We start from the raw sequence: 20,287 nt of genomic DNA, 5'->3' as shown, positions 1-20,287 counted from the left end.
ATCACATATTAATGGTTACGTTGGTAGTGGGTCGTCAGGATGAGGCTTTTGTTGCCCACCATTCGTCCAAGATAAAACCTGAAGATATATGATACCATCTTTCAACTTCCCATATGCGTGCTTTGAGCTGAACAAAAATACTACAGAAACAAGAAAACTTTAGCATTAACATGGCACTCAGAATGTGGGCGTCTTCCACAGCTAATACACTAAAAATCTCTGTAGCCTGCAAAGCTCAACTCTCTCCTTCTTACTCTCTTTCAAGATGCTTTTCATCCGGTACTCTTGCTCTTTTCCTTGTTTCCTCTCTCCTTTTCTTTTATATTCCTGAAAAATAAGCTTCTTTAAATTCAAGAATCTTTTCCACATCCGGTTTTGTATGTAAATAATATTTCCATGAATCTGATAAAGGTGCTAGTTTATTGATTGGAATTGCAGTACTAGATGGGCTGAAGTATGCAACTTCACATGAATGGGTGAAGCACGAAGGTTCAGTAGCTACAATTGGCATCACTGACCATGCTCAGGTTTATATTCTTTTTTCCTTATGTCCTTATGTTGATTTTCTTGGTGAACACATAAGAGTTACTTCCATTGAAGATTTGCACTCAGGAATTGATGCAAAATTAACAATAACTTTTACGGGTACAATTTATTAATTTGTTTGTTTAGAGTTAGCTTTTCTGCTGAGGATAAACTTTTGGGGTGGTCCTTGAATCTAATTGTTCTTCCATCACCACACGTTCAGATGGATAAGGTCTGGCCACAAAATGACCACACAAGATAATATGAAGTTTGGTCTGCGTCTCCATTTATCAGTATTTTACATTGCCACTTCTTGCAGTAGAATAAGTTCTTACGAGAACCTTATTTCGACATGAAAGATTCAAATATGAATCCTAATTTAAGATTGGGGGAAAGACCAACTTTAAGCCACTAAGAGAACAAAGTCTTATTAGCTACTTGTGCTTTATGTGAAGTATAAATAGCACCAGTAACCATTAAACTTTAGGCTAGTAACAGTTTTGTTCACAAAAGATTAATTTGTGATTTTTTGATTACTAAACTTCAATTTTTGACAGGAAATGAAGTTTAGAGTGATCCAATAGTGGCCTATGAATCTTTTGTGATAATAGCTATTATTAGTATAGAGTTTGGAGATCATTATTACAATTTAGTGGCTTTGTGACTGGAAATTATAGCTGTCGAGTCAAATACTCCACTAAAATGGAAAAGAGGGGCAAGGTTGCATACAATAGACCGTCTGCCCTGACCCTTAAAAATGGGGAATCTCGTGCATTAGCTTCTTTAATTATGTCCATTTGTGTTATACTAAATAATCCTGTTAAATTGTTGGGAAGTGGGATCAGAATCTTCAGCGAATTGAAGTAAAGAGGACAGAAATCCCAGCTAATATGTGAAACTACAAATACGCATAAGAATATGATGCATAAAATCTGCAGGATCATCTGGGAGAAGTAGTGTTTGTGGATCTACCAGAAGCTGGTACTTCAGTTACTCAAGGCAAGAGCTTTGGAGCTGTGGAAAGTGTGAAAGCAACAAGTGATGTTAACTCTCCAATCTCTGGTGAGGTTGTTGAAGTTAACACAAAGCTTACCGAAGGACCTGGCTCGGTGAGTCATAACCAAATCATTTCTCTGGCAACAAAATTATATGTTTACTTTTATCTAATTTTGGACCCTTTTCCTTTTTTTGTTTTTGGAAATGAAAGATTAATTCAAGTCCATATGAAGAAGGATGGATGATCAAAGTGAAGCCAAACAATCCATCAGAATTAGAGTCCTTAATGGGTCCAAAGGAATACACAAAATTCTGCGAGGAAGAAGATGCTGCTCATTAGAAATGTGAACAAGCTTGCTTCCATATTTTCATGGACTAACTTGCTTTAGAAATATTTCAAGTCCCAGTGCCTGTCAACTATCACAATCTATCTCTTATATATGTTAGCTTCCAGTCTCATTTTTCATTTCCTCTTCCTCGTGTTTTTTCTTTTTTCTATCTTGTGCTTCTGCAATTTCCTATAACTAAGAACAAATTTCTCACTTCGCTTGCTCCTTTTTATCTTGTCTTCACTCATTAATTTCTGTATATTACAACTATCCATATTAAACTCTTTATTTTGAGTCGAAATTTACATATTAAACCTGACTAATACTAACCACTTATGGTCTATAGAACCAAAAATTTGTTTTTATTTAGCACCTAACAGCACCTGATGTGTTACCCACATCGTTTCCTACGAGTAATATCTTCGGCTTTAAATATATAGAGTGAACAACGTCAATGCATCACCGGGGTGTGGGGCAGGGAGCAGCACGTGCCTTTTCAAACCCTAAACCTCACTCTGAAATCAGAGTCCAACAGCAGGGGGTCTTTTCCCGGTGTTTCCCTCCAAGTGGCAAAAGAAATGAAACACTGATGCACCTGGCACGTGTTAGATTCCCAAGTTGACTGGATTGCCCCTCTTGGAGGTTTGAAGGTGGTGCCGTTGCATCTGACAGATGTCCTGCGGCTGCTTGTTGTCCTCGCCTCTGAGGCCACACCCCCTTTTTCCTTTTTCCCAGTAAATCTTATTATTCAAGAAAAATACTTACAGATAAAGAGATTTTCATTTACCCACCATACATATTATTATTATTCGGTAACATAAAAGTTGCCATATACAAGAAAGTAAAAGATTAACACATCAAGGATTAATGCAGAAAGTTACAAGAATTTAGCAAAGATGCAGAAGTAGAAAGCAGTGGGGCAATTTGTAAGTGTGGAAAAACTGTTTGCCACACTCTACATTTACTAATTCCTCTTCCAGAAACCAGAAAGATGTCATTGCATTAACCGTACACATTGATATCAGGTGAGACAACAAATAATAATTGAAGAAGAAAAAGTAGAAAATGAAAAAGAAGCTAGGCATAGACATAGGCAGCGGCAGCAGAGAATATATATCTGATCTGACAGCCAGAAATTACGAAATATGTATAACTTCATACCGCCGTTATGCCCAGCTAATAACTTGACCATCTATTAAGCTATCTATAAATGTATCATGCTGGAAATATAAGTCAATTTGCAGAAAAGCTTAATAGCATGAAACAATCTATCTTACAACTTGACCATGGACGTTTAGCTACCGAAATATATATAACAGCGCAAGAAGTCTACGACAATTGAACATAAAGCCTTCATGCATTTAAAATTTGATAATTTCTTTCTCCCATTTCACAGTAGCACCCCAAAGTGATCATCTAGTGATATTCTATCTCCCATTAGACCTGTCACTTGTATCGGAAAGGCAAAAAGAAAACAGAAGAAAAAACAATTCCAAGCTAGGATCAATTGAACATTTTCGAACAATACGGATTTCAAGTTAACATTAAAGAAAATAAAAGCAAAGCCCAACTGCTCCATTCAGAGACGAAAGAGAATTGCGGTTATTGAATCAAACACATAAGCGGAACCATAATGGACCCAAGTAAAATCAAACGAACACATTCAGAATGATAATAAAATCAGAAGTAGCTTTTCCATGTACTTCATAGACAAATCAATTATAGCACGATACCAAATCACATTCATTTTGTAACATTTCTATATTGTGACAGACAACATATATGTATACAAAACTACTCCATGTCTTCTATCTAAACTGACATCAAGAGACAGGCTACCCAGCGTCAGTAGCAAAAACATTTAAAATACAGTAAGTTCTAGAGCACATTTGAGCCAGGATATTATGTTGCAAGAACATTTCACAACAACGTCAGTCCTTAACAGCTCATTACAAAAAAAAAAAAAAAAAAAAGGATGAAAAGGAAAAAAAAGAAGAAGGTCCATGCTAACCGTCCTGCTTCTCGGAGGATACAGGTGACAATGTAATATCAGGAGATTGGCTGTAAGAAATAGAAATTAGTTCAGATCTAAACCTGTCAGCTCCATCATTGTTCATGTCCTCACCAACGGAAATTTCACCCACATCTGGGGTCTGGACCTTTTCCGGCAGGGAATAAGAAATCTCAATAAGTGACTCACGGGCGAGATCCTGAGAAGCCTGTTTGCAAGCTTCTTTTATATCCATAAAATTTCTAAATTGTACCTGCAATTTTGTATTCAAGATTCTTTTGAAACAGGACAAAGAGTAACAGATACATGAAGGGGGAAACATATTATAGTCATGATCTAGACTGGATACAGAAATAAAACTCTATTAAACCATCATACATCTCAGAAACTAGTCACATCTTCACTTACAACCACTTAAAGGACCACCCTTAATTTTCTGTTCTCTACTCTAGCATGGATTGGCATAAAAGTTCAAGTTCGACATAGATGAGACAAGAAAATATGATTCGTATACACAAACTAGTCAGTTAAAAATCATTTTTAGTCATGCTTAATTGGAAAACATAAAACTAATATTTTCTTCCATTTTTTCCCCTCTCCTTAACTTTTTAACTAATTCCTTGGCTCTTTCTCTTATGACAACACAAAGATGAAGAAAACCTTTCACCTCTCATAGTTTGCATGTCACTAGCCAGGCATCATTCATCACAAATCATTTCCACAAAAAATTTCATAAGTAGTGTATATTCTACATCAGGTGACAGGAGCACGAGAACACAATATTGATGGACGGGAATAATTTCTAGTGACTAAAATACTACATGAATCAACATATTCAAATACAAGGGAATTTCAACAAACTGGAATTGAGACTATGAAGACTGATAGATTGCAATCATCATTCGCCAGTAAATTTTCTTACACAAGATGTGAATTTATCAAAGCTGTTAGAAAGCTTACTTCTTGAGTGATATTTTGTTATTCAATACTGGACAGTAAATATGTTAAGCATCTGCAATCCTACAACATTACAGATCAACTAAAGGCCAAAAAAAACCAAAATTACTTGGATACTGCAAAAGTCACTCAATCTCAAATGTTCTTCAATTTCAACAGACACAACAAACCTCACCTAAATAAATATTTACAGTTTCTTATATGCTTCTTTTTCCAATTGCACATAACCAACAGAACAACAGCTCAACACCAATGTGTCATAAGTAGAATAGACGACAAGCATATCCGAATAGCTAATTCACGAATTAACAAGAATCAGCTCTTAGATAATAATAATGAATCTCATAGTACTAGATGAGTGCAGTAAGTGCTGTTGTTTGATTTAAGTGTCCAGAAGGGATCTTGATATTCTTATAAGCTAACAATCATGAACCTTAATCTCTCCTATCGCTCTCTTTTTATTTTTTCCTGCTTTTACATCAGATGAGTGCTTATAAATAAAAGGATTGCCTCAAAAGGTTAGAATTCAACCCAGATGTAATTAAACTATGCGAAATCCATTACGACTCATCTCATCTTTGATTAAAATTCAGAATCCAAATTCCAACATATGCATCCATCATTAGAAATAAAGAAAAAAGTCAGGTTTCAAATTGCTTGTACCAAATCAAACCCCCAACACAACTCCAATTAACCTTTGTATTTCCTCCAAATTTCATCTCCCACAATCATTCAAACTCACGATCCTTCACCCAATATATACCAACTGGATTACAATTGTCAATTTAACAGATTTCTCAATTAACGAGGAAACCCTAGAGGTTAAAGAAAAATTCTTGAAATAAAAAGTCAAATCTACAGTTGAAGGTTTTCTCGTTAGCAAAAAAGCAACATAATTTTTTTTTTTTCATTTACTATATTTTGCCTTTAATTTCTCGTGAAACAAACACATAGTTTAAGATCAACGAGCAGAATCTCAAGATAAAATTTATTTCATGGAAAATTAAAAAAAAATAAAAATTAAAGACGAAACTCGCTTACCTTTTCTTTAACTGTTTGACTACCGATTGGTTCGTACTTTTGCGCTATGGGTCCTCAGATTATTGTCTTTTTAAGTTCTGCATTCCGTATCAAATTACAGTACAGCCCCTACTCTGCAGGTGTTTCTAGAAGTCTCCACTTAATTTTAATTTTTCGTATAAAAAAATGAACCTATGAACTTTGAACTATATAAAAACAAAGAACAAAGTTCAATTTAACTGTTGATTTTGTATTCTGAGCTCAATTTAGCATTGTTTCCATGTTCGGATTTTTTATTTTTTTACATATTTGGCTCGGATTAATTACATGTTGAACAAAAAGAAAAATATAATTCACTCTTTTCTTAATAAATAAAATAAATTAAGCAATTATAATAATATCAAAACTATCTAATAACTTTAAATTATTTTTCTAATAAAAAACAATTCTGATCCTATAGAAGAACAATTTAAATATGTTTTGAATTCTATTAATTAATAAGTTAACTTTTCTTGGTTTGTAATCCTACGTAAAGCATTTCTACTATATCTTCTTGTGGTTTGATTATTGCCAATTGTGAACTTCTTTCCAAGAATACTGATAATCGAAGAAATGTTAGGCAATGACACATGTTAAGAAAGTTTTGGGGTTCCTCTCTTCCCTCCCTCCTCTGTTTATGCATTGCACTTTAATTTGATTCAGTAATAATCTTTCTGGTTTCTTTTTCTTGTTTTTCTTTATAGCAAGTATTATCCGGAACAAATTATTGAGGCTGAATATGAAAACAGTTGGCACCAAATTATGGAGACTAATACTGTATACGAATATGAAAACAGTTGGCACCTTTGTAAGAAAAACTCTCTTCCACCATTCATTCCATTCCATAATCATTATCATTTTTACTTTTATTTTCCTTTTCTCTTCTTTTCATCTTCTGTTTCTTTTCTTTTCTCCTTTAGACTAGGAACCACCCTGGAATGGTTTTACTTTACTTGTCATCGTGGATCGTAAAGAAAGAAAAAAAGGTAATTATAGCCATATGTGGACAACATAGATTACTAAGTTGCCACCATGGAAGACCCCATAATCCTGAATTTCTCTAGCTCACGATCTTTCTCCAAGCTTAATATCAAATGATCTTCCTTCTAAATGCACAAATTCAAGACCATTATTCTTTTTCTTTTGTTATTATTTTAACAATAGAGTGTTGTTGGCTTTTTTTTTTTTAATTTTTTTTTCTATTTAATCTATTTTTCTTTCCAAACTCACTCTAATAAGCCCAACAAGGAGTGTCACTATATATGATGACAATGATTGAGCTGTTTTTTTTTTAAATGTTTTTTCTCTAATGTTTTAATAAAATATTTATGATAAAATATAACTCTTTTAATTAGAAATAAAAAATTTAGAAAGCGAAAGAATAAACTAAGAAAGTCGGAAGAATTTTTATTAATAATTATCCGCATATTGTACATATATTATTGTTACGTAAAAAATTCAATAAATTTTATAATTATTTTGTCTCATTTTAAAAATAATAATAAATGAATATATTTTAAGTACTTCTTAATAAATTTTAAGTATTTCAAATTCTTTTAATATAATAAATCTAAAAAATTATTTAAAAATATTATTTGTTGGTTTTAATTATATAAAACTAATATTGATATATTTAATCAATATATTAATTTTTAAAATTAAAAATTAACATGTAATTAGTAAAATTAGCATTATATGATTAAAATACTAGTTTATATAATTAGAATTATTTCTAATTAAAAAAATAAATTATCTTCGTGCTACTTTAATTAAATTAACTGAATATGGATAGAATTATTTTTAATTAGAAAAAACACTTACGTTTTTTCTTTTTCTCAATGAATCAAACTCTTATGTTTCTCTTCAAAAAATAATAATCTGTCATCTTCATTTGGAAGAGTTCTAAACGTTTCGGCAATTAATTGCTTTTCACTTTTGCTTCTTCCCACGAAGGTACTTTCTTGAAGGTTAGATACTTTTTCTTTTCTTCATGTTTCGGAGCACTAATAGAAGACGAAGAAGAAGAAGAAGAAGAAGAAGAAGAAGAGCGGGTCACCATCGATTCAAGCCAGCTTTTACTTGTTAGCCGCAAAAGATGGAAGTTGCCGCGCAAGAGGTGTCGCCATTTAGTTAGTGACCATCTCGGTTACAGGCACGCAAGTTCCTCAACCTTATTCTTTTAATAAAATTATTAACATGAGAGGACTAGCCACATTCTATTATGTGAAATAACATTGTTAATGACTCAACAATTGACCCTTAACAAAAGCAAATAAAATAAAACAAAAAGAGGCGTAACACTCGACATAACAGAACAAGAAGATAAAGATTTAAGAGGCAAAATGTGTCATGTTCCCGTTCCTAAGTTGTTCACGTTAACATGCGCAATCCTAGACCAAAAACATCACACTTTAGAACTTAGATTACACTATTTAAGGAATACGTTAGATATTTTGTACTTATGTCAAATATTTAGTCAAGTAGTCTATACAAATTGACCAACAGTATTAACACACTTTTGAGTTAAATGTTACTGTTTATAGTTGCAAGCGAAAGAGCAATTTAAATGACCTGAAACCCAAGTAGACTTAAATGATCTCACCAATTTACAGGATAATTATGTAGTCTCAGATGTGAGTACTTATATTATATTTCAGAATATTTCTACATGTGAGCTCATTCTCTTCAAGATCTTAGAAAGGACCCCTTGATGCAGCAAAAATAGAAATTAGGTAACCAAAAAGTTATAGTTGACACTAGCCCAAGATGGCCTCAACATATTGAATACTGCCATTGACGCACAAAAGAGCACCAGATGCCAAGATATTTATTTCATGAATCAGGAGCTAATAACAAGGTTGTGAATATGTACGCACTACACCAATTCCACAAAGATTGTTGCCTCTTCATATATAAATAATCAAATCCATATTTTGACAACTCCTAGAGTATTCTCTACATGCATGAGTCAGTCAGTGCTACAGAAATGTCAGCCTAGTTGAGATGTCTAAATGCCCCTTCAGCATATCTTTTCAAAAACTTCATATAGTATATTCTATAATTAAACTTGGCCTGTCATAAGCCTTTGAATATTAAGGCTATATGCCTATGTATACAAAGACATAAAGTCTATCCTCTCACTTAGTGATTATATCCTTTTTGTGATAATTAGCAGAACATTATCTTTAATTGTTAGGTACCAAATTAAGGCTATCATAGGATTACTTTTATAAAGCTTATCATTTATAACTCAGGAGACATTTGGACAAAAACCCAATATTTCAAATATGATTAGAATTAAGTAAACCTTGATTCATATATCAAGAGTGTTAATAGAGGTTACATCATATTACTTATATTTTTTTACTATAACCATATATAGTAGTGAAAAAATTATTATATTATAATTTTATTATATACAATTGATTATATTATATTTTATTATGTCACACTGAGCATATTCTCTAAATGTATTCTTGAAATACGAAATAAGAAGTTAATTGCAAGACTTTTCATGAACTTATAGAATGTGGCTTATGAGGGAAATGCTTAGTTACATACCCATTAATGGACATGCCAGCAATACCTAAAATTTACTCTATTTTTAGCATAGTTTTCTCTACAATCTCTTTTGGCTTATAATAGAAAAAGAAAAAGAAAAAGACAAAGGAAAATATAAGTTTCTTATAAGTGTGAATATCTCCATCGTTTCGTTTTATAGTATTTTTGTTCTTTTCTAATTCATGCACTCCAAAAGTCAGAAATAAAATGTGAGTAGATTTCTAATACCCGTATTGATATGAAATATTGATAAAAAAAAAAAAGAGGTTAATTTCATTAAGTCTGTTTTTTTTTATAAGCAAAACTTATTTTCATATAAAACCTCGTTTTTGCTGAAATGTATTTTTATAGACATGTTATCTTAAGAAAGAGGAACTACAAAAAAAAGGTGAAACCTATTATCATTAGAAGATAATCTAAACAAATAGACAAAAACTGTCAATTGGTGGGATGACCTAATTGATGAAAAGATAGGTCCTAGAAAAGAACCCCAAATTACACATATGAATTTATTTATTTTTTAATATATATCTCCTTCTAGCTATCTGAGTGGCCAAGAAGGTCTTTGTCTTCCATTAGGAGCTATAGTATTTGTTAATCAAAAGATACAACAGATATGTTTTATATTATTACATGATTCATTAATTGATTTTGTTTCCTTTTGCGGCTATTGCTGTATCCAATTATAGAATATAGAAATTGCTGATCTAACATTAAGCATGCGCAGGTTTTAGTGCATACAATCTGTTATTTCGTCACCAAGCTTGACCCTGCTTAACCTTTCTATTCTATATGTTCACTTGGAAGAATTAATGTGGTGACAGACAGGGTCCTCAGAAAAATTTGTGGCATTTATATATATATATATATAGAGAGAGAGAGAGAGAGAGAGACACCCTTCCTTCTGCAAATAAATACATGTGGTCCAAGATCAAGTACACCCTAAAACAATTACAACTTATACAGGTTAGGATTTTGGCTAGTGGGTAATAAAATATATTCCATTTAAATTAACTCACTAATGCGTGTCATTATCATGATCTAAGTCCTAATAATCCATCATCAAGTAATTCAATTACTGATAGCATTTTGCATGATGGGTACATTTTATAAGAAGGATTTATTAATCACAGTAAGGTAGGTCTAATTAACTTATCCAATATTCCATCAAAGAAAAGAGATAGATGTTATTTGAAGAATTCATTAGAACTTGGGAATTTCCTCTATAAGTGTGATAATTGCATGCTAATATGTTGTGATCCATCATCAACATAGAAGAATGGTGGCACTATAATTTCTAATGAATAATACCACCAACAATCAAAATGATAAGTAAATGTGAAGAAATATAAGGAAATTAAAAGGAAAGAAACATAAATATAATATAGTAGAAGAAAATTGCATCCCTTAGTTGGGTCACCGCAGAAGCATCAAACCAATGAATTAAAAGAAGTGTGCATGCAAGTATGGACCAAGATTGGTCATTGTCTTCCTGCCCATCAATCCAAGTTTCCGTTCCAACCAAAAGGATATTGCAATGTGCAATTAATTAAATTTCGGTCAGGATGTTGATGTTTTTATTATTATTATTATTATTATAGAATTAGTGGGATCTGACTTTGTTTGATTAATTAAATGAATAAATATTTTGTGGGAAAAAGCAGCTATTAGGTTTGGAATTGAATGGGATGATGGGTGCATATGATAAAGCATTCCTTTTATACTGCAAATAAAAACTAGCACCACTTATATTATGGAAAATGCACTCAATATAATTACACTCCCACAAAGTTAACTTTCTTTTCTTTTCTATTTTTTGGATAAATAAAACAAAACCATATTCGACTTTTGGTATGGTAGATAAGTCACTCAACAGGTCAGAATACGAGCTATTGCCTTTCACAATCATTCTTACACTTCAAATTTAGGTAACTGTGATCAACTAATTCATTATATATTTATGTATATATTGAAACCACCAAAGTTGATTGCTGAGTTTCACACCTACTATCTAAAAAGCTTGCTTTCTTGGAGTTTGGATTTGATTTGGAACACCAAATTAAAGAAACAGAACCCAAAAAAAAAAAAAAAAAAGTAAAATTAAAAGTTATTTCTCTTATTTAGTACTTTTGTTTTCAATTTTAGGTCATATTTTTTGTCTTGAAAATGTGATAGCTATGGTTTTTACTGTAATCAAAACTTTATATATACCATTAAAATGTTATTATATTATTATTTACTGACGTGGCGCTTAAATGGCACAGCTTCTATATTATTAAAGAATTTCACAGATTTAGAAAAGCTCCACGCCACATGAATTCTTTCCCTTTTCCATTTCTTGTTTTGCCTCGTTTTGTCTTTTTAAGAGAAAAAGGAAAAAAGAAACACGTTTTATGTTTGGTAGCAGCTTGAAAAAGTGATACACTCTGCTATAAGATTATGGTTAACGCCTGTTTTTTTTTTTAGTTTATAATTTTATGTTTGTTTAAGAATTTTTAAAAGAAAAATGCTGAATCTTCTTTGGGAATCCGAATATCTACGCAATAAGCAGAGAAAGTTGGAGTGTTTCACTATTGTTTGTAAGAGAGAAAAAGAGATTACAGCTAAGAAATTTAAGGCAGATTTGGATTAGAAGACAGAATATGTTCATTCTTCTGAGGAAGGAGGCACTCTTAGCCTCATATTACATGTCCAGGACAATAAGGTATATATGGTTATGTCCATCACAATTCCTTTTTTTAAGAATAAAATCTCGAAGCATCCATTTTCAAAGTTAATTAATGTTTACTAATGATAATATTAATTGATCATATTGTATACATCATGCATGCTTTATCGGATTGGATCTTTTTTGAGAAGAATGCCAACAAGATTATGTAGCAAAATGAAGATTACTGCTCACATCCGGTGCTTTAATTTAGTTGTAAGATGAGATTACTGCTCTATGCTCATATTTCACTAATTATAAAATAAATAAATAAACATTTTCAATATAATTATATATTTATTGTCATATAATAAAATTTTATAATATTAAAAAATTTATTAAGAAAGACACTTAAAGATAATATTAAATTATTATTATTTTTCAAAACAGGATTACAATTTTAAAATATCAACAATTCTATTAGCTTATTTTATTTGTTATTTATAATTAAAATAATATGAATAACTTAAACACATAGACAAACGACTAGTCGGTTTCTGTATATTGTGTTATGCTTTATCATAGTTGTATTTTATTTTATGAAATTTTATTTTAGTTCTTGACAATAATATGTTCTTTCTGTCTATTTTCTTTTCCATGATTGATGAATTCAATATTATAGATGGTGGAACACAGCCATAAATTAGAATTGGAAAATATTCTTATCAGAATTCTTCTTAGAAATCTAATTAAAGCACGAATAGAATAGCATATTGACTCGTGCTGTCCTAAGATGGCTATGGTGAGAGTTTGGATTGAAAAAAGAGAAAACACATAGATTTACCACAAAATTCTTACTAGTTATAACAGCAACCACATGTGCTTAGAATCAACAACAGGTATATTACTTCATTTATAGATATTAAATAGAAGAGTTCGATACTTGAGTTTGAAGATTACATCTCAATTAGCCAGTGGCTATCTAGAATAATCAGTTTTGGATCTGATAAAGAATAATAAAAAAATAAAATTAGAATTGTTTATTTAATCAGTTTTATTTAACCTGAGGACTTTGATCGGTCATTGGAGCTTTAAATGAATTACGAGACACATAAAAAATTTAAAAATTATCTCGTCATAAAATTAATAAATTTTTAAAATAATAATACAGGACAGTAAACAATGGAAAGATCCAGATTTGAGATCTTTTCCCCAATTTCTTACAAAAGAATTTCATTAATAATTTCTATTATTTAGCAAATAGAAAAGTGGATGTTATTATTTGTACTACAATGTTAAGAAACCAAAAGATACATTTCTTTTGTTGAAAAGGAAGAGAGAGGTGGATATGGCATAAGCATTGGAATGTGATTTGTAAGAATGAATGTGTGAGGGTACAAAATGGGGATCGAAAGAAGTGTATTATTTTACAAAATTCATGAACTGGAGCTATAAATATATACAAATGTGTCCACTGAGGGGAGAAAAATAAAAACACATAAAACCCAATGGAAACCGAATCATATCCCGATTCATTAATAATTGAGCAGCAAAAATTGCAAAGATGTTTTTATGCAAAAAAATTAAACGTATTTTTATGTAACACAAATAATTCATTTATTCCATAAGATAGCTTCAATTATTACTTCTATTTGGTCTCCTCTTTATTCTCACAATTACTCACTTTTTGCTCAACCAAAATAATATACCTTCCTGGATTATTAGTGTCAGAATATTCTGTCTAATTTTTTTGCATTTTCTATTTTAACCCACTGTTATTATTTATTTACCAATATCTACTGCTGATCCAGCAAATGCATATGCAAATTGACAGGACCCTTTTTTTTTCTCTCTTTTTTTCACAAAAAAAAAAGGGGGATTTTAAAATTATCAATTGTATATTTCACAATGTAAAATGTTACATTACTATATAAGTGATGCTCCCCATAAAAGAAAATTGAAAAAAACAAACTGTTCTTCATTAATAATCTCACTCTATAATTAAGCTACAGCTTAAGATAATGGTAAATTTTTTTAAAAGAGGAGCTATAATTATCATTTTTCTTTCTCCAATTAGTCTGAAATTTGTAAGTTGAAGTGGAATTAGTACTGTGTTATAATGAGTGATGAGCTGAGGAGTAGTTGCCTAACCAAAAAGAGTCCTCAAATCACCACAAATTAAACTCCCAAATCTTAAGAAACTGTTTGAGGTTATTATAGCATCTCAAATCATCAATCAATATCAAAAAACAAATTTCCACATCAGAGACAATACTGTAGATACTGGGAAAGGGACCATTTTCTAAATTCTCATACAAATTTGTAAAAAACAGAAAAAGGGAAAGAAAAACAATAAGCTCTCCTTTCTTACTTTGTTTAAGTTCAAACAAATTGCATATTATAAAATATTTATTGGCAGAAAATTTTTGGATGATTTGGCCATGTGGGGTCTCCTCTTCTTTTAACTCTAATTTAATCTCCACCGTTCGTTCCCCCCTCTCATTCCCTATTTATACAAACCTTTACTCTTCCCTCTTCAGTCTAAAAACTTTCCTTCAATTTAGTCCTTGATCATCACCACAGCCAAAGAAAAACAAAGAAGAAAAAGAAAGACCTGAACTGCCTCTTTTTCTCATCTTCTGCATTATAACAGAAGAGTTTTCTCTTTATCAATGGCTTGTTTGGAGATGTACAAGGAGGTTAGTGAATATCTCCAAGGAGTAATTAATTTATAAATTCTTATGGTGTATATGTACTACAGAAGATGATCTGATCATCATGATCATCTCTTTCTTTCTAGCTATATGTAAACTTCATTTCTTTCAGTCATAGCAAGTACAGCTAGAATATGCATTATTGTTATAAAAAAGATATATATGCCTGATTATCGATTGTAGTTTATATATATTTTATTATACATGCAGGATAAGTTGAAACCGGATCAAGATGAATGCACTCTTGATGGAACAGTTGATTGGCATGGTCAACCTGCTATGAGAAAGAAATCTGGAAAGTGGGTTGCTGGAATTATCATACTTTGTAAGTTCTCAAATGATCATATTTATAATTTTATTTATTTGCCTCTTTTTTCTTTTCAGACTGTCTGAACATAAATATTTCAGGGTCTAAATTTGTTTTTCTTTCTTTCTTTTATTTTTCGAGTTAAAGAAGTGGTTCAAAAATTGGTAACCAGATGATGTGATACTGTTTTTTTTTTTCTTTTGAAAAGATAGGTCCAGTATCTAAATAAGAACTCCTAATGTTATGGATACATAGCATAGAAAAGAATGTCATATCATAGATATCATATATTATATCATGAAGCCATATGATAAGTATGTGTCTATTTATGGATACATATCATTTATAAATCCCTTCGTTGTTACATTAGAACTTGGAAACGTTTCTTCCCACAGCATATGTATGCAGCATTTTCCTCTGCTATTTTCGTATTAAATTGAGAAGGGTGTTCAAATTATATGGGAATGAATGATAAAAAGGGGTATTTGATATTATTTCGTTTTGATGATAAGAGGAAGTTCTTCTCATCACTCTCGAGTACTGCTGATATATATCACTATCAGTTGAGAGAAGAAATAGGACAGATGGACGAGAAAGAAAACAAAATTAGACTGGATGTCTGTATACAGTTGTAGATAGTAAAGCAAAATAGAAGAACAAGTGTCGAAGGATCGTTGCATGCTGGGCGTATTAGCCAGCTAGTAAATGCCACCAGCAAGTACTGCTACGCCTTCATACATAATGATATTATATACTGTTGCAGTGTAGAGAGAGAGAGAAGTGTTGGCCTTGTTTTGTTTGCCACCATGTTCGTCTGGTCTATTTAGAGAGATGGTGAGGAAAGCATGCATTAAGAGTAAGACGTACCTGACACGTAATCTTCCTCTGCATTTCCACTTTGTGGGTTTCTGCCACGTACTACCATATGACACTTGCGTTTCTCTTCTTTTTCTTTCTTACCCTCTTTTTTTAACACAAAAACCGGTCAGCCCCATTTCTACAATTCCCCACAAAAAATTAGGTACACAATTTTCGGCTGGTTTATTTATTTCTATTATGGAGTGAAACGGTGCGTACGTCATGTCAAGCCATACTTCCCTCTTATGGTTTTGCGTTCTTTATGATCAAAATATATTAATATTTAATTCCTACAAAAATAATTTCAAAAAAAAAATCTAATGTGTTCTGTGACATAAAATCTAAAGAAATTGATTTTTATTTTTGCAGTGACTAATCTGTTATGTGCATATTCCCCAAAAAAGGGAAAAAAATTACTAAAATATTTCGTGTGCCTGTGAATAAATAAATATTTGATGGGATTTGGCGCTTTCATGCACATGAAACCGTCTGAATCATCACTGCTAATAATAGCAAGGACGAACTGCTTGCCTTGGTGTGGCCTGACCGGTACTTGGGGAATTTGGTACCTAATTTACTTGGGGGGGCTAAGGCTAACCTGTAAAGTATACAAAATAAATATCAATTTTCAGGAGTAGTTGTCAGGTTGCTAAATATGCATTGCCCTAAGCACGTGAAGATCAGTAGTGAATCCTATTTATATAATCAAAGGATAGGCCGAAAACAGTGACATGATTGTTACCTTAATTTCGAGTTCGGCACATGCACGAAAATAGATATTTTTTATGGTACATGGTGGATCCATATATCGGTCTACATTAGCATAATTCTTTCCTGTTAATGCTTAATAAGACAAGTTTATGCAACTTAGCTTATGTTTTGTTGGAGCCTCTGAAGATACATATCATTACTACTAAATCTAATTAATTACTCACTCTAAAAGGGGTCTTTGATTTTGAGGCCCCAACTAAAAGTCTTCTTGGTAGAATTTTTTTCTTCTTCCTTAAGCTGGATGAGTATTAGATTCTGATGGTAACTTCTAATGTGGTTTCATCTTATCGTTAGATTAAGCCTCAGATGTCTTCTCTTCACACTCTTAGAATAATACATTAGAATGACATGCATTAGAGAAATTTATATATATTAGCTAAAGATGTTATTAACTTTGTTAAATTCCGAATTTTAACTATGGAACTAACCATGAGTTATGGTGTTTCTCTTCTTCTCTTCTCGTGAATCAACCAGTGAACCAAGGTCTGGCAACCCTTGCATTCTTCGGTGTTGGGGTTAACTTGGTGCTGTTCCTGACAAGAGTTTTACAACAGAACAATGCTGATGCTGCTAACAACGTTAGCAAATGGACTGGAACTGTCTACATATTTTCTCTTGTCGGTGCTTTCCTTAGTGATTCCTACTGGGGAAGATACAAAACCTGTGCCATTTTTCAGGTCATTTTTGTCATAGTAAGTTACATGAAACCTTGAGCAATTTTTTTTGGTCCATCAAAACCAAGTGAACTAATTTCAGGGTCTAATTTATTTGTTTTCTTCAAATTAAATGACAGGGTCTGGTGTTCTTATCACTCTCATCGTACCTTTTCCTGATCAGACCTAAAGGATGTGGAGATGAGCTGACTCCATGTGGGTCTCATTCAAGCATGGAAGTTGGGTTCTTTTACCTCTCCATCTATCTCGTTGCTCTAGGAAATGGAGGTTATCAACCTAATATTGCTACATTTGGTGCTGATCAATTTGATGAAGAGGATCCTAAGGAAGGACATTCAAAAGTAGCATTTTTTAGCTACTTCTACCTAGCTCTGAACCTAGGCTCCCTCTTCTCCAATACTATATTAGGCTACTTTGAGGATGAAGGGATGTGGGCATTGGGCTTCTGGGCATCTGCAGGCTCTGCGCTGGCGGCACTGGCCTTGTTTCTTGGAGGAACTGCTCGGTACAGGCACTTCAAACCTACTGGTAACCCTCTCTCCAGGTTCTGCCAAGTGATAATTGCAGCAACAAAGAAATGGAGTGTCAACATGCCGTCGGATGCAGAGGACTTGTATGATGTGAATGGTGAAGATTGCTCTGCAAATGGCAACAGAAGGATACTCTACACTCATGGATTCAAGTAAGAATTAAGACTCAAAGAAAAAATAGTCTTTTTCTATACCATTATCCCTTGGTCTGGAGATCAATTCATGTTTATTTTGCTTGATAAGACTGCTAACTCATATTCGTCTTTGTAATTTTTTAGGTTCTTGGATAGAGCAGCTTTCATCTCATCAAGAGATATGGATGAGCAGAAGCAGGGTTCTCAGAACCCTTGGCGTCTGTGCCCAATCACACAAGTTGAAGAAGTGAAATGCATACTGAGACTACTGCCAATATGGCTCTGTACCATATTATACTCTGTTGTCTTTACACAAATGGCCTCTTTGTTTGTAGAACAAGGTGCTGCAATGAAAACTACAGTTTCAAACTTCAGAATTCCTCCTGCAAGCATGTCTAGCTTCGACATTCTTAGTGTTGCACTTTTCATTTTCCTTTATAGACGAGTTCTTGATCCTCTTATAAGCAGGATTAGAAACTCGAAATCAAAAGGATTAACTGAGCTTCAAAGAATGGGAATTGGCCTTGTGATAGCAATAATGGCAATGGTTTCAGCTGGTATCGTGGAATGCTATAGACTCAAGTATGCAAATAAAGATTGCACACGTTGTGAAGGCTCAAGCTCCTTGAGCATCTTCTGGCAAGTTCCTCAGTATGCGCTTATTGGAGCATCTGAAGTTTTCATGTACGTTGGTCAACTAGAGTTCTTCAATGCACAAACACCAGATGGCTTAAAGAGCTTTGGAAGTGCACTTTGTATGACATCTATCTCACTTGGAAACTACGTCAGTAGCTTGCTAGTAACGATGGTTATGAAGATCTCGACTGAGGATCACATGCCTGGATGGATCCCAGGAAATCTAAACAAGGGTCACCTAGATAGGTTTTATTTCCTCTTAGCTGGTTTGACAACTATAGATTTGGTCGTCTATATGGCATGTGCTAGGTGGTACAAGTGTATCAAGCTGGAAGGAAAATTCGACAGGAACAACAATGTGGAAGATAACTCTGAAGTCTGAAACCAGATATCCACGCCTACACTACCAGAAACATATAAATAAGAGGGAGGCATTGGGTAGCTAAAAGCAGTTGACAGTGAGTTTCTATTCTAAAGAAAATAGGATGGTGCTATATGGATACATCTTAACACCTAATTCATCCCTGTTTCTACAAAATGGGACTCTCCTGTTGATTCTGTTTTCAGAGTTATAGATTTGGCAGAAATGGGTTGAAAGAGGTGGATAACTTTTGGTTGAAAGTCACCTCATTCTGATTTGTTGGTTTTTGTTTGCAAGCCATAGAATTAACCTGTGCTTGTAAGAAATTGAATGTAAGAAAAGAGCAGGCCCTCTTTGTAGAATAGGTTTAGAATGCTCGTGTATATGAGAGCTGCTCTGTTGAACAATAATGGAAAAGTGCCTCCTTTCCTCCAAATTGCTTTCTGTTATCTGCCACATCACCAGAGATTAACAGGGTAATCACATCTATAAAACCATGACAAGTGCAAACTAGCTTATTGAGGTATTGGCTAAGAACTCAAACTGAAAGTACCTAAATTTTTCTTTTTATGCTATCAATACCCTGAATTCAATGTCAGCATCGGATTTCCCCTCATAGTTGGGCAAAGCTAAGACAGTAACTAAATTATGATAAAGCTAATATTCAAGGACCTTATTGCAACAAAATGTAACTTTTAGGACCAATGATTAAAAAAACACGTGCCTTTTTGCAATTTAATCAGGGATTTTTTATTTTGACAATTTAGTATAAACACATTTTAAAGTGATTTAATAACGTGGATCTTAATGTTCCAAGTGTAAAATCCTTTTTGATAAATCAATCAACTTATTAGAAAAGGGGAAAAAGAAAACATTATGCCAAAAAACTATCTAATCCAATACTAGCCAATGTTATGCTAAAAGACCTGAACACAAGAAGATTATATTATAGTGAAAGTATCTCAGCAGATTATATTATTATTCCTAAGTGTATAATAACGGTCTAGCGTCCACATCAGCAATCGGAGTGGGAAAAGAAATCGGTGTTAATATTGTCTAAGTTTAAAATGTTAATGCTCCAAATCGCAAAAATTAAAGTCTTGACTGAATTGCAGAAAGTGCTAAAGTTCATGTATCATTTAATCATTAGGCCAAAGTTAGTGACCACTGTAGAAATCAGTGTAAGTTAGGTGAATATTAGAACAATTTAGCCTACA

General features: G+C 32.7%; 2 protein-coding genes and 1 long non-coding RNA gene across 3 annotated transcripts; 2 read left to right on the top strand and 1 right to left on the bottom strand.

Moving 5' to 3' along the window:
* The first annotated feature begins 76 nt into the window (after positions 1 to 76).
* On the top strand, positions 77 to 2,063 carry LOC8284627 (glycine cleavage system H protein, mitochondrial). Its single transcript, XM_002519799.4, has 4 exons — positions 77 to 279; positions 439 to 527; positions 1,464 to 1,634; positions 1,733 to 2,063. The coding sequence occupies exons 1-4, from the start codon at positions 171 to 173 to the stop codon at positions 1,859 to 1,861; spliced, it is 498 nt and encodes a 165-aa protein (XP_002519845.1). The 5' UTR covers positions 77 to 170; the 3' UTR covers positions 1,862 to 2,063.
* Positions 2,064 to 3,569: 1,506 nt separating this feature from the next.
* Positions 3,570 to 6,297, bottom strand: LOC107261299. The gene is made up of 2 exons (XR_001535270.3): positions 5,860 to 6,297; positions 3,570 to 4,114 (listed from the first exon to the last, which is right to left on the bottom strand). It is a non-coding gene; the product is annotated as an uncharacterized LOC107261299 (long non-coding RNA).
* An 8,327-nt stretch (positions 6,298 to 14,624) lies between these two features.
* On the top strand, positions 14,625 to 19,506 carry LOC8284629 (protein NRT1/ PTR FAMILY 7.3). The gene is made up of 5 exons (XM_002519801.4): positions 14,625 to 14,784; positions 15,010 to 15,124; positions 17,210 to 17,427; positions 17,529 to 18,091; positions 18,218 to 19,506. Exons 1-5 carry the CDS (start codon positions 14,758 to 14,760, stop codon positions 19,089 to 19,091), a joined length of 1,797 nt encoding a protein of 598 aa, XP_002519847.1. The 5' UTR covers positions 14,625 to 14,757; the 3' UTR covers positions 19,092 to 19,506.
* The last annotated feature ends 781 nt before the right edge of the window (positions 19,507 to 20,287 follow it).

Source organism: Ricinus communis, chromosome 5 (genome assembly GCF_019578655.1).
Source record: "Ricinus communis isolate WT05 ecotype wild-type chromosome 5, ASM1957865v1, whole genome shotgun sequence".
In the NCBI taxonomy this organism is placed as follows: Eukaryota; Viridiplantae; Streptophyta; class Magnoliopsida; order Malpighiales; family Euphorbiaceae; genus Ricinus; species Ricinus communis.
Note: the sequence above shows the minus strand (reverse complement) of the source record. Positions and strands in the feature narration are given on the sequence as shown.